The sequence below is a fragment of the Haliotis rubra genome, unplaced genomic scaffold (assembly GCF_003918875.1).
Source record: "Haliotis rubra isolate DU_JTF1 unplaced genomic scaffold, ASM391887v1 Scf61, whole genome shotgun sequence".
NCBI lineage: Eukaryota > Metazoa > Mollusca > Gastropoda > Lepetellida > Haliotidae > Haliotis > Haliotis rubra.
In genome coordinates this window covers 1,925,058-1,945,390 of record NW_025767313.1, presented here as the reverse complement: position 1 = coordinate 1,945,390, position 20,333 = coordinate 1,925,058, and the positions used below count along the sequence as shown (strand labels likewise).

Here is a 20,333-nt window from a genome sequence, read left to right as displayed (position 1 = left end):
AGTGATGGAGAGTTTCAAGAAGTGATAGAGAGTTTCAAGAAGTGATGGAGAGTTTCAAGAAGTGATGGACAGATTCAAGAAGTGATGGAGAGTTTCATGAAGTGATGGAGAGTTTCATGAAGTGATGGAGAGTTTCATGAAGTAATGGAGAGTTTCAAGAAGTGAAAGAGAGTTTCAAGAAGTGATGGAGAGTTCCATGAAGTAATGGAGAGTTTCAAAGAAGTGAAAGAGAGTTTCAAGAAGTGATGGAGAGTTTCATGAAGTAATGGAGAGTTTCAAGAAGTGAAAGAGAGTTTCAAGAAGTGATGGAGAGTTTCATGAAGTAATGGAGAGTTTCAAGAAGTGATGGAGAGTTTCAAGATGTGGTGGAGAGTTTCATGAAGTAATGGAGAGTTTCAAGAAGTGATGGACAGATTCAAGAAGTGATGGAGAGTTTCAAGAAGTGATGGAGAGTTTCATGAAGTAATGGAGAGTTTCATGAAGTGATGGAGAGTTTCAAGAAGTGATAGAGAGTTTCAAGAAGTGATGGACAGATTCAGGAAGTGATGGAGAGTTTCAAGAAGTGATGGAGAGTTTCAAGAAGTGATGGACAGATTCAGGAAGTGATGGAGAGTTTCAAGAAGTGATGGAGAGTTTCAAGATGTGGTGGAGAGTTTCATGAAGTGATGGAGAGTTTCAAGAAGTGATGGAGAGTTTCAAGAAGTGATGGAGAGTTTCAAGAAGTGATGGAGAGTTTCAAGAAGTGATGGAGAGTTTCAAGAAGTGATGGAGAGTTTCATGAAGTAATGGAGAGTTTCAAGAAGTGATGGAGAGTTTCAAGAAGTGATAGAGAGTTTCAAGAAGTGATGGAGAGTTTCAAGAAGTAATGGAGAGTTTCAAGAAGTGATGGAGAGTTTCAAGAAGTGATGGAGAGTTTCAAGAAGTGATAGAGAGTTTCAAGAAGTGATGGAGAGATTCAAGGAAGTGATGGAGAGTTTCAAGAAGTCAAGAAGTGATGGAGAGTTTCAAGAAGTGATGGAGAGTTTCAAGAAGTGATGGAGAGTTTCAAGAAGTGATGGAGAGTTTCAAGAAGTGATGGAGAGTTTCAAGAAGTGATGGAGAGTTTCAAGAAGTGATGGAGAGTTTCAAGAAGTGATGGAGAGTTTCAAGAAGTGATGGAGAGTTTCAAGAAGTGATGGAGAGTTTCAAGAAGTGATGGAGAGATTCAAGAAGTGATGGAGAGTTTCAAGAAGTGATGGAGAGTTTCAAGAAGTGATGGAGAGTTTCAAGCATGAAGTTTCAAGAAGTGGATGGAGAGTTTCATGAAGTGATGGAGAGTTTCAAGAAGTGATAGAGAGTTTCAGAAGTGATGGAGAGTTTCAAGAAGTGATGGAGAGTTTCAAGAAGTGATGGAGAGTTTCAAGAAGTGATGGAGAGTTTCAAGAAGTGATGGAGTTTCAAGAAGTGGAGAGTTTCAAGAAGCGATGGAGAGTGGTGATGGAGAGTTTCAAGAAGTGATGGAGAGTTTCAAGAAGTGATGGAGAGTTTCAAGATGTGAGCTGTGAGAGAGTTCAAGATGTGATGGAGAGTTTCAAGAAGTTTCAAGATGGAGAGTTTCAAGAAGTGATGAGAGAGTTTCAAGATGTGATGGAGAGTTTCAAGATGTGGTGGGAGAGTTTCAAGAAGTGATGGAGAGTTTCAAGAAGTGATGGAGAGTTTCAAGAAGTGATGGAGAGTTTCAAGAAGTGATGGAGAGTTTCAAGATGAGAGTGATGGAGAGTTTCAAGAAGTGATGGAGAGTTTCATGAAGTGATGGAGAGTTTCCAAGAAGTGATGGAGAGTTTCAAGAAGTGATGGAGAGTTTCAAAGATGGAGTTTCAAGATGGAGAGTTTCAAGAAGTGATGGAGAGTTTCAAGAAGTGATGGAGAGTTTCAAGAAGTGATGGAGAGTTTCAAGAAGTGATGGAGAGTTTCAAGAAGTGATGGAGAGTTTCATGAAGTAATGGAGAGTTTCAAGAAGTGATGGAGAGATTCAGGAAGTGATGGAGAGTTTCAAGAAGTGATGGAGAGTTTCATGAAGTAATGGAGAGTTTCAAAATGTGGTGGAGAGTTTCAAGATGTGGTGGAGAGTTTCAAGATGTGATGGAGAGTTTCATGAAGTAATGGAGAGTTTCAAGAAGTGATGGACAGATTCAGGAAGTGATGGAGAGTTTCAAGAAGTGATGGAGAGTTTCAAGAAGTGATAGAGAGTTTCAAGAAGTGATGGACAGATTCAGGAAGTGATGGAGAGTTTCAAGATGTGGTGGAGAGTTTCAAGAAGTGATGGACAGATTCAAGAAGTGATGGAGAGTTTCATGAAGTGATGGAGAGTTTCAAGAAGTGATGGACAGTTTGACAGATAGTTTCAAGAAGTAATACATAGTTTCAATAAGAGATGGATAGTTTCAATAAGAGATGGTGAGTTTAAAGGTCACATGCAACGTAAAACAAAACTTTGCAGATTCTGATACCTTTCAGTTTGGACTTACAGATACAAATCATCAAAAATACAAATTCAACTTATTATGTTGAAAAAAAACCCTGATGAAAATAACCCCGCGAAACCAGAGTTCAAACGATTCACTAAATTTACCCCAACGCTTGGGGTGAAAGTGGTTTCAACAGCTGCGCTGCGCTGCACTCATAGCACATGCACAGTGAAATAGGTTCGCGCAGCTTGGAAGCAGCATGTCCAGATTTAATACAAGGTCGTGAGCAGGAGTAGTCTAATCAAAACAAATAGTAAATAATCTGCTCATTACATAAAAAAACCGTGTTAGGATCTAGATCTACTCAGCTATGTGTGTCAACCAGTGAGGCATTCGACATTTCAAGACGGAAAACCTTCGCTGGCAATACTCGGTGAAGGCTCTGATGTGAGCTATTTTTCTAATGTTTTGTTGATATTTCAGAGGCGCGAGCTTTATATATGTTATGACAGTAGATTACCGATTTAACTGTTTATATAATTTCATTTGTCTATTTCACCACCAGTTTCTTACCGAGTCACTTTCTCAGTTCGATACTTACCCGATACTTAAAGGGCAAGTGTACAATTTAAAATTAACCTTTTGTCTTGCACGCTTTCTTCATAAAAGTGTTTATCAAGTCGCTTTATATCCAAACCCGTACATAAATCAGAAGTAACTAATTTATTATTTGGCGCTATATCAATTCATATTTTCAACATTTACCGAGAGTTCTATGTCCACAATAAACACACCATGGCTTATGTCCCTTGGAAATGACGCCATTGGTGCCCAAACGATAAACTTAATGACGCCGCCAGACCTTATTAGACCCATTTCACGGGGTGCAGGTATAGGTGTGGTTCTTGTGTCTCGATGCGCAGGCTACTGTTTTAATCCACCTGTTGCTTGGCCATCACCTGGCTATGTGGTCAGTTCTACACTGTAATGACGCTTGCAGTTTGAAAAACGTATACATTGTACTAAAAGTGTTACCAAGTAACCAAATTGTATAACATATTCAACCTGAGTCGGTCGCCTTTCTAACAGTACCTTTTTCATGAAACCTATAAAACGTATATGCACTACATCTTGCTTGCCATCGGTGAATGTGCCGCATTCTACGCTTGTTACTAAAGTTCTTACATAAATCGCACGATATGTCACTCCTCTTCCACCTAATTCACTTTTATATCGATAGTACTCTACATCACGCAGATAAATGCAATTTGCAGTTTTGAACACTTTTGAAATTCGCTTTTCTATGATAGCATCCGCTGATTGTAGATAAAATTTACTGAAAATTACATGCATCGTAAATCTCGCCAGTTTTGACACATTACTAAATCACCATTCACTGCGCTTTATGTAATTTATGGTAAAATGTCAAATTTTACTGGGAGAATTGAATTTAAAAGAAAAAAGATGTATCATTGTGATCAGCAGTAGTTTTGTTGTTGTATGATCAATCACCAATGCTCGCTCTGAAACATTATCAATGAACCGAGAATCGCTGAGAATGTTTTGGAAAAATACGCAAACGCCAAAGTGAAGTTTCAGCCATATTACATAGTGTTTATAAAATCACGCCACATGTATGTCGGTTATGTTTCTCATTCATAAAATTCAACACCATCTTCCTTACATGAATCCCTGAATTCCTCATACAGTTCAAAAATAAACTGACAAATGGACTTTGTCACCAATAATGGTGTTTCAGTGAAATCTAACGAAATATATCAAGATATGAGTTGCCGTGGCTGTGAAAGAATACTTGTTTGAAATGTATACAAAGCCAATCTCAGATTTTACACTGTGTATCCGTCACTTCTACTTGTTGCATACAATTGCTCATTAGTTTTAGAACATGCATGGAAAGGTATCGTGAGCGTTTATAGTTAAATAAAACAGGTGTATGCCAATGATTTTCTAGATTCATCACAACATATTATAGTTTTGAAAGCATGACGCCATAACTGACGAAACTCACTTAATCAACGATGACGGTACTTCTCTTAATTTCTGACTATTTCCCTTGGTCACAATGAAAACAAAAGAAAATAACAACCAGCAGACTGTCAGAAGTTTCGACTGCTTACATGTCACATTTATGCATATACGCTGCTTGAAACAACGAAAATGTCCTTCAAAAACTCGCGGTCAGTGAACACGCCATTTCAAAAAGTCGCCTCCTCGATAGTGATGTCATACGGACGCCAACATTGTTATACATATTTGGTATTTTCATTGAGGCGCAGGTTATGAATGAAAATACACACGACTAATCCGGCCCTGCTGCTTACATTTTCTGTTCTTATGCTTCTTCAGATTTTCACCTAACTTTTTTCACGGATTAATATCAGTATTATTATCTTTTGATTTGGGACTAGACAGGAGACCAGTTTAAATTCAAGTGGCACCAATTACGCCATAATCAAAGGGCGTAACTCTGGCCTGTTTAGCTCGGCAAAAATACCTCATATTGGCATAACATTTCAGCACTTATTTTGAGGGTTATACTTTACGCTGTAAGAAAAATGAGTGTATATTTTCAAACATTGGTATTAACTAATTAAAAACAGTTCACTTTGATTCACATAAGAATAAATGTGATTTATTCGCGGTACACTTGCCCTTTAACAATGTCATTATTTAGCATTGACGGAATTTCTAACTGTGATATAGATATGTCCTTGTCACAGACAAAACTCAATGTCTTGTCTTTGTCACCTATGTGTCTGCCTGTCTGCTAATGACAATATTCAATACACAACTTCGATCACTGACCACATGCAATTTGCACTTAACACCTATCAGGCTATACACCATAAACAAAACACATTGATTTATGGCCCAAGTTCGGTCTCTGTCACATTATGTAATTACACAGACAGGCAGGTGTGATACTAGTACACATGACATGTTATGATGTCTGTTGATTGCAAAATGTTATACACACAAAATAAGCATGTATTTACAAAACCCAACATCTTTATATACACATACACAATGAGCCGTGAGGGCATCGGCAAATGAACCAGCCAATGAAAGCCCTCCTTACACTTGAGTGCACACCCACCCGCTCTGACTGGGTTTGGTATCCCGGGTGCTTCGTTTCGTGGGAAGTAAACCCTAAGTACAAAATATTGCACTTTGCAATTGTACGCTTATAATTTTGTTTATATGTTTTTTCATAATCAGCAATGTATATTATATGTCATGAATAAGTGATAATTGTGTTTAATTATGTTTGATTTTTTGGTTGCATGTGACCTTTAAAGTGATTGGCTGGTATTGTTAGACTGATTGATCAAGTAAGAAAAGCAAAAGACAATTGCAAAATATAGGCTTATAGATGAGTGGGTACCTGCCAATACATTCACGTAACTCATATGTAAAAAAGCAATCAAACATGTTTGCATTGTTTTTTCACTCAAACTGAAAGGGGATTACAGGATGGAATTACCAGGCTAAAATCTAGTCCATTAACATTCACAAAGTCCTATTGACATTTTCAAGTCTTAAAAATTTGAAGAACTGAAAAAGGTGCACTGATCATGCCGATGTTTCATCCGATGTGTGTGATAAAAGCCATCACGGATCAGCAGTACATTGAACACATTCCAGCACAGGACAGTCAGAGACAGTGCATATAGCCATGCAGGTTTCCATTAGCTCACATTCATGCCATCACAAACACATTTCTTTCCCTAACCATGCTCACTAATGACTATCCTACCCAACTTGACACCTAGCATACTTACCAACATCACACATACCAAGCTTACCAACTTACCTTCATATCCAGGAAATCATATACAGTCAGCCACAGTCAGCTTTAGGCCACAGTCTGCTTTAAGCTACACTCTGCTTTAGGCCACAGTCAGCTTTAGGCGACAGTCAGCTTTACGCCACAGTCAGCTTTAGGGCTTTCACAGTCAGCTTTACGCTACAGTCAGCTTAAGGCCACAGTCAGCTTTACGCCACAGTCAGCCAGTCAGCTTTAGACCCCACAGTCGGCTTTACGCCACAGTCAGCCAGTCAGCTTAAGGCCACTGTCAGCTTAAGGCCACAGTCGGCTTTACGCCACAGTCAGCTTTAGGCCACAGTCAGCTTTACGCCACAGTCAGCCACAGTCAGCTTAAGGCAACAGTCAGCCATAGTCAGCTTTAGGCCACAGTCGGCCACAGTCTGCTTTAAGCTACACTCTGCTTTAGGCCACAGTCAGCTTTAGGCGACAGTCAGCTTTACGACACAGTCAGCCAGTCAGCTTAAGGCCACAGTCGGCTTTACGCCACAGTCAGCCAGTCAGCTTAAGGCCACAGTCAGCTTAAGGCCTCAGTCGGCTTTACGCCACAGTCAGCTTTAGGCCACAGTCAGCTTTACGCCACAGTCAGCCACAGTCAGCTTAAGGCAACAGTCAGCCATAGTCAGCTTTAGGCCACAGTCGGCCACAGTCTGCTTTAAGCTACACTCTGCTTTAGGCCACAGTCAGCCAGTCAGCTTAAGGCCACAGTCGGCTTTACGCCACAGTCAGCCAGTCAGCTTAAGGCTGCTGTCAGCTTAAGGCCACAGTCGGCTTTACGCCACAGTCAGCTTTACACAGTCAGCTTTAGGCCACAGTCAGCTTTACACCACAGTCAGCCACAGTCAGCTTAAGGCCACAGTCAGCTTTACGCTACAGTCAGCCACAGTCAGCTTTACGCCACAGTCAGCTTTTCGCCACAGTCAGCCAGTCAGCTTTAGGCCACAGTTAGCTTTACGCCACAGTCAGCTTTACGCCACAGTCAGCCATAGTCAGCTTTTATGGCATAGTCAGCCATAGTCAGCTTACTTTATATATCACATCATGATGCACAGTATTCTAATGTGTAAACTTATGTGAGCTGTTGATTACCGACTGTGACTACCTCCTATCAAATATTCATTGACATAAACATGTTATGGAGTATTCTGGTGAAAGAATGAAGCAAATGTAAGGCACAATGAGACAAACACAAACATGCCATAGGCTGACTGTACAACTAGAGTTAGTTGTTGTTACAAGCTATACATGTGAGAAGTGTCAGGTATTTTAGACAAATGAAATAAGATAAGATAATTGCAGACTTTATATTCCAGCAATATTCCAGCGGGGGACACTAGAAATGGGCTTCACACATTGTACCCCTGTGGGGCCTTGATCAGTGTAACAGACCTCTTGACAATTTTAATGAAATTTGTTACTGGGTCAGTCAAAAATCAGGAAAAACGATACTACAACACATATTTCTTGTCACTTAAGACCGAACACCAGAACAGTAGTTGGTGTTGTCAGTGTACAACACTCCCCACCCTGCTGATGTAAGTACCAGACAAGCTCTCCACCCTGCTGATGTAAGTACTGGAAACACTCCCCACCCTGATGTAAGTACCGGACACGGTCCCCACCCTGCTGATGTAAGTATCGGATAAACTCCCCACCCTGCTGATGTAAGTACCGGACACTCTCCCACAGAGGTGACATATTCCTTGACAACCTACATCACTCCTCATGAGGACATGCTTGTCCTGGAACTGGAACTAGGCCTGTAAATAATGAAATCTGGACCTGAACAACCAGTGGTTGATCGAAATAACTTCCGGTCAGAGCTCGACACAATTCTGCAGTTCCGATGACAATTTACTCCTCACTCAAACCAGCAATGCACACAGGGCCCACCTGTGCTCAAACCCCAGTCAAACTAAACCATAAGCAGTGAACGTCTTATAACACTGGTCCATGCGTCATGCTACATACAGGCTTTAACTCCAAGGCAACGAAACAGTCACAAACACATGCTGGAACTGATGTCACACAAGCATGATGTATCTAGAAGATGGTTGCCCAGCTACATCAGTCAGCCCCAATATTTAGGAAAGATACTCCTGGAGCCGGATTGAATAAAGGGTATAACACCATAAGTGATTTTATGTCATTAATTCCAATGAGGGTCTTTTATTGTTATTTAATGAATGACAGATAATCTAAGTGTTACCTTTAATCTTTGTATTTTTAGAACATCAAAAGAGATGTAGGTTTCCATGTTTCCTGTGAACACATCAGCTCTTGGTATCTATTGTTGGATACTATTTTACATGAAACTGGCTGACATCATGAAAAATGGATGACATCTTTCATTATTTGCGACAATGTTTAACAAGACATTAAAAACTTTGTAAACAATTAAAACATTGATAAAATATGAAATATTAGTAATGCTCAGTCCAAAGCACTGAAACTAAAACCAGCAACATAGCTCTCAATTCTACCACCTACTTCTGCGTGACGTTCACCTCGGCCACCTCCCCTGCTTGACTGAACAAGTCTGTGATGTCCTGCAAAACACATAGAAACGCTGTTTTCTCAACCCGTGAAGATCTTAGAATTGATCTTCAGTAACCCATGCTTGTCGTAAGAGGCGACTAACGGGATCGGGTGGTCAGGCTCGCCGACTTGGTTGACACATGTCATCGGTTCCCAATTGCGCAGATCCATGCTCAAGCTGTTGATCACTGGATTGTCTGGTCCAGATTCGATTATTTACAGACCGCCGCCATATAGCTGTAATATCGCTGAGTGCGGCGTAAAACTGAACTCACTCACTCACTGTAATTACACAGAATCTGCATGAATAACAACTGCAGAAATGTTATATGATGTTGAATAATATATAAAAAATTATCGCCTGACCAAGCACAAGCCATGCAGCATGTCTAGTACTATTTTCAAGAGTATGTTATCTATCTCTGGTCTCTGTGAGATACATACATCTTTGTCTTTGCTGTCTGCCATTTCACTGTTGTAGCATACAGTGTATAGTCCACGGCTATTGGGGATCAGTTTCTTGCCGTCATTAGTGTTGTGAGACGAACCTGCAAAAACATGACTTCTTTACTTCAATGTACATAGATGTAAATGGACATTAACTGGTTTGCTATCCGAGTTCAACCTGTCTCTAACATAATCACTAAACAGACCAAAAAATATCAATCAAATGAAATTCCCCAAAAGAATTGAAAATTTTAATATAAATAGTATATTTATATACTTATCCTATCTCACGATTTGCACTTCTCTCTCTTGCTTCGACGCTGAGTGGAACGAATGAGAACTTTTCCTGTAGGCCTCTCTTGTCCATACGCCCGTGTTCCCCAGGCTGCTCTCCTTATAGGACAGGTCCCTAGTCCCCGGCTAAGCGTGCAGCACGTTCCCCTGTCTACCCACGTGACTACCTCAGAGTGATCATTCTCTTCTTGGAGCCAATGACAGTTATACGTAACCGTCGTAATCTGAGTAGAGGGGAGGCTGGGTGGGCATCTATCTTGTGAGATAGGATAAGTATATAAATATACAATTTATATTAAAATTTTAAAACTTATCCTATCTGACGATTTGCACTTATCCCACGGTTGGACGGCGGGTCACAGATTACCCTAAGTCAAAAGGCACTGACAGTATATACTGTATAGGCTAATGACAACCATACATAGCATTGAACAAGGGAGGCCGGATCTGACTAGCATAGTATGGCTTTTCCTGAACCCTTGGCTTACTAGGCATCATCGCTCTCAAGGAGTGGGTGCTCCTGAGCAATGTGGTGTTTGGCTGCAGGATCCGACTAGCATAGTACCTATACTAGTGATGGCTTCTCCTGAACCCTTGGCTTACTAGGCATCATCGCTCCCAAGGAGTGGGTGCTCCTGAGCAATGTGGTGTTCGGCCGCAGGATCTGACTAGCATAGTACCTATACTAGTGATGGCTTCTCCTGAACCTCTTGGTGTACTAGGCATCATCGCTCCCAAGAGTGGGTGCTCCTGAGCGATGTGGTTTTCGGCTGCAGGATCCGACTAGCATAGTAGTAGCTAGTACCTATACTAGTGATGGGTTCTCCTGAACCCCTTGGCTTACTAGGCACCATCGCTCCCATGGAGTGGGTGCTCCTGAGCAATGTGGTGTTCGGCAGCAACCCTCGCATACGCAAGAAAACGCAACTAGGCAAGTCACCTTGCTTCGCCACGATTTATCAGAGTACCCCTGTAATTACGACTAGTAATCGGGCCCGCACCTGCTTCGAGACAGCCCCACAGACCCCATCACGAAGAGGGGAAAAGGAAACTGAATCGGAAAACTCACAAGTTTAACGTTCAGTACCAAAACAACACCACATGACTTCCACTACTTACCACAGTTAGGTCACAACGGGGTGCTAAGGTACTTAGGAGCTAGAACGCTACGAAATCCATAAGGAAATCGGGAAGGACTCACTACACTGACATGATTGCTCCGTGAGTAGAGGTCAGCAAGCGAGATTGTCGAACACTTCTACATCCGTAGGGAGCAACGACAAAGTAGGCCAAGAACTACCAAGGTCACTACGTGCGATGGTTAGTTTGAACCCATTGACTTACTGAGCACAATTGCTCCCAGGGACCGGGACTCCCGAGCAATGTGGTGTTCAGTCACTACCTCCACGAAAGTGAAAGGACGCAGCTTAGCGAGTGTAATCAGTCGCATTACCACGATTTCCAAGGTACCCCCGTAATAAAAGTCTAATGACTAGTATCGTGCCAGCCCCTGCTTCGAAACAACCCCCACAGACACCGTCCTGAGGAGGGTGAAAGGATAATTGAATCGGAAAACTCACAATTTTAACGTTCAGTACCACAACATCATCTTATGACTTCCACTACTTACCACAGTAAGATCACATAGATGTGTATAGGTACTTAGGAGCATGAACGCTACGAAGTGTAACACTTCAGGAATGACTCACTTCACTGACGTCATTACTCCATAGAGCAGAGGACAGTAAGTGAGGTTGCGACTCTCCAGAGTCTCAAATTCAATTGAGAGGAGAAATCGAAGTCCCAGAAGAATCAAAGACACAAATCAGAAATAAAATTCAGAATTTTATTCAGATTGTACACAAAGCAGAAATGATCGCAACTGGTGATCATCTGCGCTGAAGCTGATGGTTGCCCTGAGTGACGAACAGGTCTACATCTGGTCGTGATAACAGGTAGATCTTCGATTGGAATATCAGAGGCATTTGTTCCCACTCTGTGAGTGACAGGGCATCAGCAATGACATTCCTCATCCTGGGAATGTGTCGGGCTCTGGCCACTGTGTTGAGTGAATCGATCAGATGATAAATTCCAAACATCAACTGAAGCAGAGCTGCTGATCCTGTCGACCCCTGATGGTTTATGTACAAAATTACCATCGAAATGTCTGATTGAATCAGTATATGAGTGAACCGTAGTTCAACTGCCCAATGCCGAACGGCGAGAATGACAGTGCTGAATTCCAATTCGTTGATATGAAGGGCCCTTTCTCCTGATGACCACTGCTAGGCCACTTGATGGAGAAAGTGAGCGCCCCAGCTTGAAAGATGTGTCGACGAACAGGTGTTGAGACTCCAATGCAAACATTCCACGTGTTGAGCCACCAACGAAAGACTGAATGTAGTTGTGCGGGAAGACGAATCAACTCCCTGGGGTTGTCGTCCTGGATGTATGGGCACAGAAACATCTGAAGAGGGCGAAGCTGCAGCTGGCCCCTGTATGTCAGTGCTTGTGCCGACGTCAACCACCCTAGTAACTTCTGCCACTGGCGAAAAGTTGTGGGTTGGACCAGCACTAGTGGTGCGTTGCACTGAATCTTGTCCCACCTCTCCTGGGGCACAAACATCATGACCTGTCGTGTTGAATATTGTCCCGATATAAAGAAATCACCGGGTCGGTTTTACCTCCGATTTCTCTGAATTCAGCAGCCATCCTAATTGCGCAAGCATCTTGATGATGAACTGCCTGTGGAGAGGAAGGACGACTGGATCCTGCTGGGCTTGAACACAGTCGTCGATATAGTTCTTGGATGTCACGCCTAGACAGGTAGCTTGTTATCGGATTGGGTATCTGAGTAAAAAGCTACGGGGCCATACATATGCCAACCAGCAGGACCCTCCATTGGTATCAATGACGCCCCTTGAAAGTAAATCGAAGATACTTCCGATAGTCTGGATGTATCGGGATGTGAAGGTAGGCATCTCGCTGGTCGAGGGAAATGAGAGGTCTAACAACTCTTGCCTCTGAGTTTGACAAAGAGATATCTCCTGAGGTAAGAACGTTCAATAAGTCGAGCTACTATGTCAGTTCTAACGGAGTGCTGAATGTAGTATGTTCGGCGCATGGAGATTGTCAGTCAATCTACAGGAACGTTCACATTGTAAATGAATTGAAGAAATTAGTACAATCGGCGACCTCAGGAACGTTTCGGTTGGCCGAACAAAATGATGATTCGCCAGGTGGAGTGAGAAAGGTAGTAGATCGCTGCCTGGTGACAGTCCACACATAACTGCAGTGATCTCTGAACTCAGTGCTTGAGCTAGTGTAGAAAACAGAGTAACCCCAGCAAAAGTCAAACCGTTCACAGGTGTTTCTGTCTGTCACCCTTGATAAGCAGTCTCTCTCGACTGGCTGTCGAAATCCCGACACAATCACTCTTACCAGGAATGGCACAGTTCATTGTTACTAGCATTTAAAGGCTGGAATTGATATCCGATTTGTGGGACCAAGACAAGTCTGCAAGGGCACTTCATAGTCACTCTAATCATCAAAACTCCGGTAAACAAACATTAGTCAGCCATTTGCAAACGTTACACACGAGTGACAAAAAAACGGACAACGCGGTCTTCGGTTAACCAGGCGAGTGGCAACCCATAAATTCCGGGTTGAGCTATGCTGGCTTTTTGACAAAACATCACTGCTGGTACCATGCGCAAAAACTTCACCCATCTGTTATCTGTCCAGAAACTTGCTTATCATGTAAAACAAAGGGAGCTGAAGATGACGAACCATCTGCAATAATTGCACCCAGCAATACACAAACACGCTGTTACCAGTAGTCTGTAGTAACAAGACTCAGTCAAGCGTCGTAAAGTATTCCTGGCTAGCAAGCTTATCTAGTAATGCCCTATCGGGTGGTTGTAGAACTGATATCTACACCGAAGGGTAGATTCGTTGAACCGAAATCATTCATCAAAAGTGAAGATCGGATGGTAGATTAAATCTGGAATGAGATGAGCCCCTGCCACGGAGGACTCTTGACTGACTGAGTTTGGTTTTACGCCGCTTTTAGCAATATTCCAGCAACATTACGGCAGGGGATACCAGAAATGGGCTTCACACATTGTACCCATATGGGGATTCGAACCCGGGTCTTCGGCGTGACGAGCCAATGTTTTAACCACTAGGCTACCCCATGGCCCCGAGGACTCTTGAGAACTGGGACCGTCAAGTGCTGTGTGTGATATTTCTAGATATGTCTAGCTACTACCTCTGTTCATCCGAAAAAGGGGTACAAGGTGGGATAAGTTATGTGACTAAAAACATTAAGCGCCGTAATGTAAACCGGATAAACAAATCAAATTGTCGAGCTTAGAGCTTGCCACTTTGTAATGAGGAATTCAGCGCCTCACAGATGCCCTGAAAACTAGGATCGTGTTGAAAACTAGCAGAGTTCGACAAATTTGGCCCTATCTAGATGCAAGTTCACAGACCTCGTTGAGGATGTGGAAAACCAGTGTTGACAAGTCCCGATCCTTCATGTTGAATGTAATCAATAGAACATCTGGTATCTTGCTCTAGGTAGCTGTAGGTGGTCGGCGAACCATGCGGTCATGTGTGTCGAATCAGCCAAAACCATTCCTGCATCTTATAGGCGACTGGCATAGCCCGAACCATGAAAACAAAGACGAGGTTCGATGTGGGTTAAGTGTCTTGGGAGGCATCCCAGACACATTTGGCATAGGCTCTGATAGGCTGGTAAGATGCGCTGTGTTGGAAATAACACGAGTGGTGAATCACCCAATTCGTGAAGAAGCTCAATTGCTGGCAAGGTCCGAGGAACGGATTACTGACGAATGCTGACAGTTCGATGAATGCTGACAATTCAGTGATCTTGAACGGCCAGGTGAACTGGTTCGGCGATAGGAAGCGGTTCGGCCTGGTGAAACGGTACGAGTCGGGCTGGTAAATCGGTTCAGGGTGGTGAGCCGGAACGTTGATGTGATCTGAATCAGTCCGTGATCTGGATCGGCGTTGTGATCTGGATCGGTAATCCAAAACGTTCAAATGATCTCAGCTGATTGAGAGATCTACAATGATCAAATGAACCGGTGAGGCAAGGTGAAATGTGAAATTGAATCGATGATGTGAACCCTTTCGGCGATAAGAAACAGTCTTAATATTATGGCAAATTGAGTCGATGTCGTAATCCACATCCGCCATGGCGAAACAGTTAGGTCTGGTGAATCCATTCGGTATGGCGAACCAATTCGGTGTGGTGAATCGGTTCGGCGATTTAATGATGTAGATCGGCTGTGTGAGTCGGCTGGCAACACAGAGCGGTTTGATGAGGGGGAACGACGAGTAGACATCTGATGATGCACTAATTAAATCATCACCGTCCGACATGGGAATCTCCGGACGACGAGCAGTTAATACTGGTCGTTGAAAGCGGGGGTTTGTCGGGTGATCAACTGTTGAAGTGTAACAAGCTCTCTCTGCCAGCCAACGGGAGCAAGCATGTCTACATGCTCTAAAAACGTCCTTGATAAGGGAGCACATTCCCGACAACGTTTGCTCCAGGAACACAGGTCAATACAACCCACACATGACAAGTGAGGATCCGAGGAAGTAAATATTGTTACAGTATGCTCAAAATTACGCTACTTAGGGTCAACTACCCATGATATATTTCTCATGTTAACTTGTAAGGAAAGCTGAGAACTTTCACAATATGTCCACACAGTGGTGCGACAAGAAGAAGAATGATCACTCTGAGGTAGTCACGTGGGTAGACAGGGGAACGTGCTGCACTCTTAGCCGGGGACTAGGGACCTGTCCTATAAGGAGAGCAGCCTGGGGAACACAGGTGTATGGACAAGAGAGGCCTACAGGAAAAGTTCTCATTCATTCCACTCAGCGTCGAAGCAAGAGAGAGAAGTGCAAATCGTGAGATAGGATAAGTTTAAAAATTACCATTTTTAATCAAACGAGCGAAATCTAGTTTGATACTAAATCTTTCACGAGTTTAATAAAATTGTATTTCACAGAAGCGAGTTTAGTATTCTGTTTATTACTCTCCAACATACATTGATACAAATTACCTACATAGTGGTGACACTCAGCTTTCCGCAAGTCAAGCAAGGTCTAATACCATTGTGACAGAGATATTGGAATTGTGACGTCATAACTGTAAATCATTATGACATCATACGTCTAGCGGTATTACACTAGTGTAATATTGCCGTAAAATATTACACTGCAGTATCTTCCACGGGTGAGTAATAAAGTTCTCTACACTGTTACTTCACAGGACACTCATATTGCCTGCAGGGACCACTAAAACTGAAAATTGGGAGTTACCGGGGAACCCAATGTTTGTCAGTTGAGGTACAACCTTGTAACATTCCTTAAAGTGAACCTAATGTTCAGAATACTGTCACTGTTGAATGTCTTGAAAGAGGTGTGTCTCTGTCCTTATATCTAGAACAGGCTCTTTACCAGGTTTACAAACAGTTACCCAAACCACATTTGGTAAGTAAATAAGAAACAAGTCAGGAATGAAACATCTAAAACCACCCCCATACTGCTCTCAAGTACATTCCACCAAGACACTGTCCCCTTTAGAAAACTCACCTCACAGCCATCAATGCGAGTTCAAATCTGTCCAGCATGGAGGGGTAGCCTAATGGTTAAAGCGTCCGCTTGTCATGCTAAAGACCCGGGTTCGATTTCCCACACGCGTACAATGTGTGAAGCCCATTTCTGGTGTCCCCCGCCATGATATTGCTGTAATATCCCTAAAAGCGCGCCATAAAACCAGACTCACCCACTCACCCAAATCTCTCCACAACTGCACTTGATGTCATTGAGTAGTCATTGAGTAGTATTTCAATTATTTGCTGCCAATCTCTAGAAACATAATTCCAATAGAACTACTTACATACCACATAATCAAATCCAGACCAAACAGACCAATGTTGACAGAATGAGCAGCAGTACGCTGGCACACGAACACCCATTTACTCCTGTAACTATCCAATCCTCATCCTTCAGGACAAGCATGAGTTACCATGGTCACAGGAACCTATTGAGCCACAACAATCATCGATATACTGACCATTTTTGTTCGTAAATCTGTTTCCCTTGGGCGTGTTGGAAGGATGTCCTTTAGGTATACTGCCTTGTGCCTTCTTGGCCGACAAGGACATGTACGTGTTTGGGTCCCCCACACCAAACATTCTGTAGGCCATGTCCTTGTCGGAGTACTCAAGTCTGGAATGTCAAAACAATTTAAAATCAAATTTGGACCAGATATCTTAACTTTTAAAATAATCAAAAGGGCCCTGTGTAATTCAGTCATCAAGAATGAGCCAGTCTTATTAGCTGCATGTATGTAATGGAATGGTCTGTCAACCTGTGACCCATCTTTACCAGTTTCCCCAAGGTTCCCATGGGACTTGCAGTCATAGGGAATGGCACATTATACAGGGTCAATTCCATGACAAACCAAAGATTACCATCACAATCATTTCACCAGATTCCATTTTGCAAATTTGATCTTACAAAATTGTAGGCATAAACAGGATCCCCCTTTCCAGCCAAACTGTATGATCATGACAATCATTATATCAAGAAATATTTAATTTCAGGACGGACAGTAATGTTTTCATTCATTCATGTATGCCTCCACTATCATTAGCTAATATCAATGGAAATTAGCATCAAACAAAACTCAGAAAGAGACTGTTTATCATGTTTATTGGAATCAAGCTCTCTGTTGTCAGGAGACTACAATGAATTTTGCAAGTAGGATTAGACATTACCAGTTGTGCATTTTGATTGTTGCCAATCTTGTCTACAATCATTCTGTGTACATGAATGGCAACTGAAGCCTTCATACCACAATCTCCTTGATTCACAATAAGTGTTGTGGTAAGACTGTTTTGTGCTAGCTGGCCCAGGAACGAGGAGGTAAGGAATTTTAAATGGTTACCCCCAGAGGTACAGATAAGCTGTGTATCTGCATAACGTACACAAATATAATGTGAAAACTAAATTCCTATTAAGTCTATTGTGTACAAGTACGCTTGAAGTTTTGTAAATACTCAATAAATTTGATCTTACATATGTACTCACAAAAATGTCAAATCTTAGCTTGCATACCGGAGAATTAGTTCCTGTAATTAAAATCTGAAAAATGATATAGCCTATCCTTGCATGGGTTCACCAGCTAGGTGAATGTTGTTATCACCTTTTGTTCAGTGACTCAAGGGCACATACTCTTTGGCAGTCTCTGTTACGCGACTTTGACGTCTATAAAACTGTCATTACTGATTTTACGGTGCTGTAAGGAGTACATCACCATGTGATTATGGAAAATTAGGATATCCAATTGAGATGAACACAAGCAAGAACATAATTCAATGATGCAAAAGGTTATCTGTACCCCATTTTGACACAGTATACTGCCTTCGAGCTGAACGGTCCAATATTTATCCCCTTAACGCTGAGTGAGAGGGAGGGTTACAAAAGATACAACCTTTTCACGTCTTATGGTAGGACGAAGTCTGGAATCAACCCTCCGAAACATTCAACTCCCTGGCCAGACACTCATGACCCCACGAGACCAGATTGGCAGTTCAACTTTCATTGGGACTAACCCAACATTCCAATAAAACTACTTGAAAACAGGACAAAGCGTACACATGGGCATTTGTACCCAAACTTTTTTGCTTACTCATACCCAAATGTTGGAAGTATCTTGGTAGACTTGACTTATTTGTGTAGATATGTGTACCATGTGACCCATTCAGGCTGACTGTAATATTTACAATGAACACACAAGGAATGTCAATATCATGTCACAATAAATAATCATTATTATCATTATTTAACTTTGCAAGGCTGAATTATCACTTGTCAGACACTAGTCCCGCAAAAATCTGGGCTAAAAATGAAGGGATTGATCATTCCTTTACCTTGCATATTCAGGGATAGCTTCAACAAAATCTTTGATATTATTGAATCCATAGTGCTCAATGAAGATTTTGCTGTTTATAAGGCGGCGATAGTCTTTCTTGAAGTCACTGACAAGGACTCCGCCACCTGTCTTGGACAAGAGTACAGCTCTGACATTCTTCTTCACGTCATCAGGAATACCACTACTTGACATGATGAAGGACAAGGTTCTGAAAATGGACAGAGTGAGTTCAAATTTAATGTCAGAGTGCATTATCACTGAACCTGTTGCGTTCTTTCTTAAAACCTCAGGCAAAAATGTTGTTAATTTACAATGACAAAGCAGAGACCATATAATAGATTATTATTATATGGTCTCTGGACAAAGGGACTTATCTCTGCATCATGTTATTATTTTATTACAGGTATATTCATCATAAAGCAATTGGGAAAGTCTTGTAAACTCGATCAGCATTGACAGCAAGAGACAGTACGTTATTCCCTATAACACACTAGATGGATGAAAAATGCATCGGATGCAAGTCCTAAAACATGAATGCAGAATAATCGGCGATTTAAGGTTAGATTAATTAACTGTTTTTCTATTTCATTTTATCACTTTTCTTCGCACAAAGGTTGTTTACAGAATATGGCACGTGTCTTTGCTGTTGACAAAAAATCACATCGCTTTGGCTTCCTCTTGTCCAATCAGATCATCTCTACCGTGGACGCAAGGAGATGTGACATATTTCACACAAACCTGTGAATTTTCCTTAATAAAGTACATATTCAAGGTTGACAATTATTGCCATGAAAAACAGAAACGTATTAGCACCTCACTGCATTGAAATACCTTAAGAAGCATGAAATGATGTGGAATAATATTGCAAGTAAACAACCGTCTGACCGAGGTCAACTTTTCTCCATGCGTGTGTGCAGTTTCGCGGGTAACATTACTTGTCTCCCTTGGATTGGCAGTTGTCTTCCCCTAGACTGTGCGCCAGTCTTCAGCTAATCATTAACAATAACAGAAATTCTATGTAAACACACCCTTGCCCTTATTGTAAAAACATACCCTATAATTGTATTCTGCTCTTTGATCTCACTGCATTGTTTGTCCATACTTAATTATACCTCCTTTTTCCCTTGCATATACTCAATTTACATATCTGGCTTCCTGTAGGGAGACGGTGATTTCGTAGACTGAACCAGTTCGTAGACGCGGTGGATTCGAATCCAGGACAAAATCCACCCGGACAAAATCCATCCAAAAATTGTAACCTAGGACAAAATCCACCCGGACAAAATCCACCCCTAATAAATTCCACCCTAAGGAAAAAAAACTAATGACAGAAATTAATTTTATTCATATCAGTCATTCATAATTGATTACAAAAACAACCAAAATACATATGTAAGCACATTTTTGCATCTATAAATATGACAATAGCACATTTTCACATTTCATATTTATGAATCATTCATGCATCAATGCATATATAAATATGACAATAGCATATATTTCACACATAATGAAACATCATATTTCTTGTTATTATTCCTCATGAATCATTCATGCATCACATCTTGGAACAACAGCAATTTGAGAAGGGTGGAATCCAGGACAAAATTGCTATTAACTACAGCAATTTGAGAAGGGTGGGAATCCAGGACAAAATTGCTATTAACTACAGCAATTTGAGAAGGGTGGATTTTGTCCATTTTTCTTTTAAGAAGAGGTGGATTTCGTCCGGGGTGGCAATTTTGGGGTGGATTTTGTCCGGTTACCGGTGGATTCG

At 41.8% G+C, this 20,333-nt stretch overlaps 1 protein-coding gene across 2 annotated transcripts in view; it reads right to left on the bottom strand.

The window, feature by feature from the left end:
- LOC124255787 overlaps nucleotides 1-19,472 on the bottom strand; it is a 36,547-nt gene extending 17,075 nt beyond the window's left edge. For both annotated transcript variants that reach the window (XM_046689705.1, XM_046689706.1), the window contains exons 1-5: nucleotides 19,388-19,472; nucleotides 18,555-18,764; nucleotides 16,694-16,848; nucleotides 9,277-9,380; nucleotides 8,785-8,843 (exon numbers count right to left, since the gene is read on the bottom strand). In XM_046689705.1, coding sequence (XP_046545661.1) covers nucleotides 8,785-8,843; nucleotides 9,277-9,380; nucleotides 16,694-16,848; nucleotides 18,555-18,748 — 512 coding nt within the window. In that variant the 5' untranslated portion in view covers nucleotides 18,749-18,764; nucleotides 19,388-19,472. The remainder of the gene's footprint in view (nucleotides 1-8,784; nucleotides 8,844-9,276; nucleotides 9,381-16,693; nucleotides 16,849-18,554; nucleotides 18,765-19,387) is intronic.
- Nucleotides 19,473-20,333: the final 861 nt, after the last annotated feature.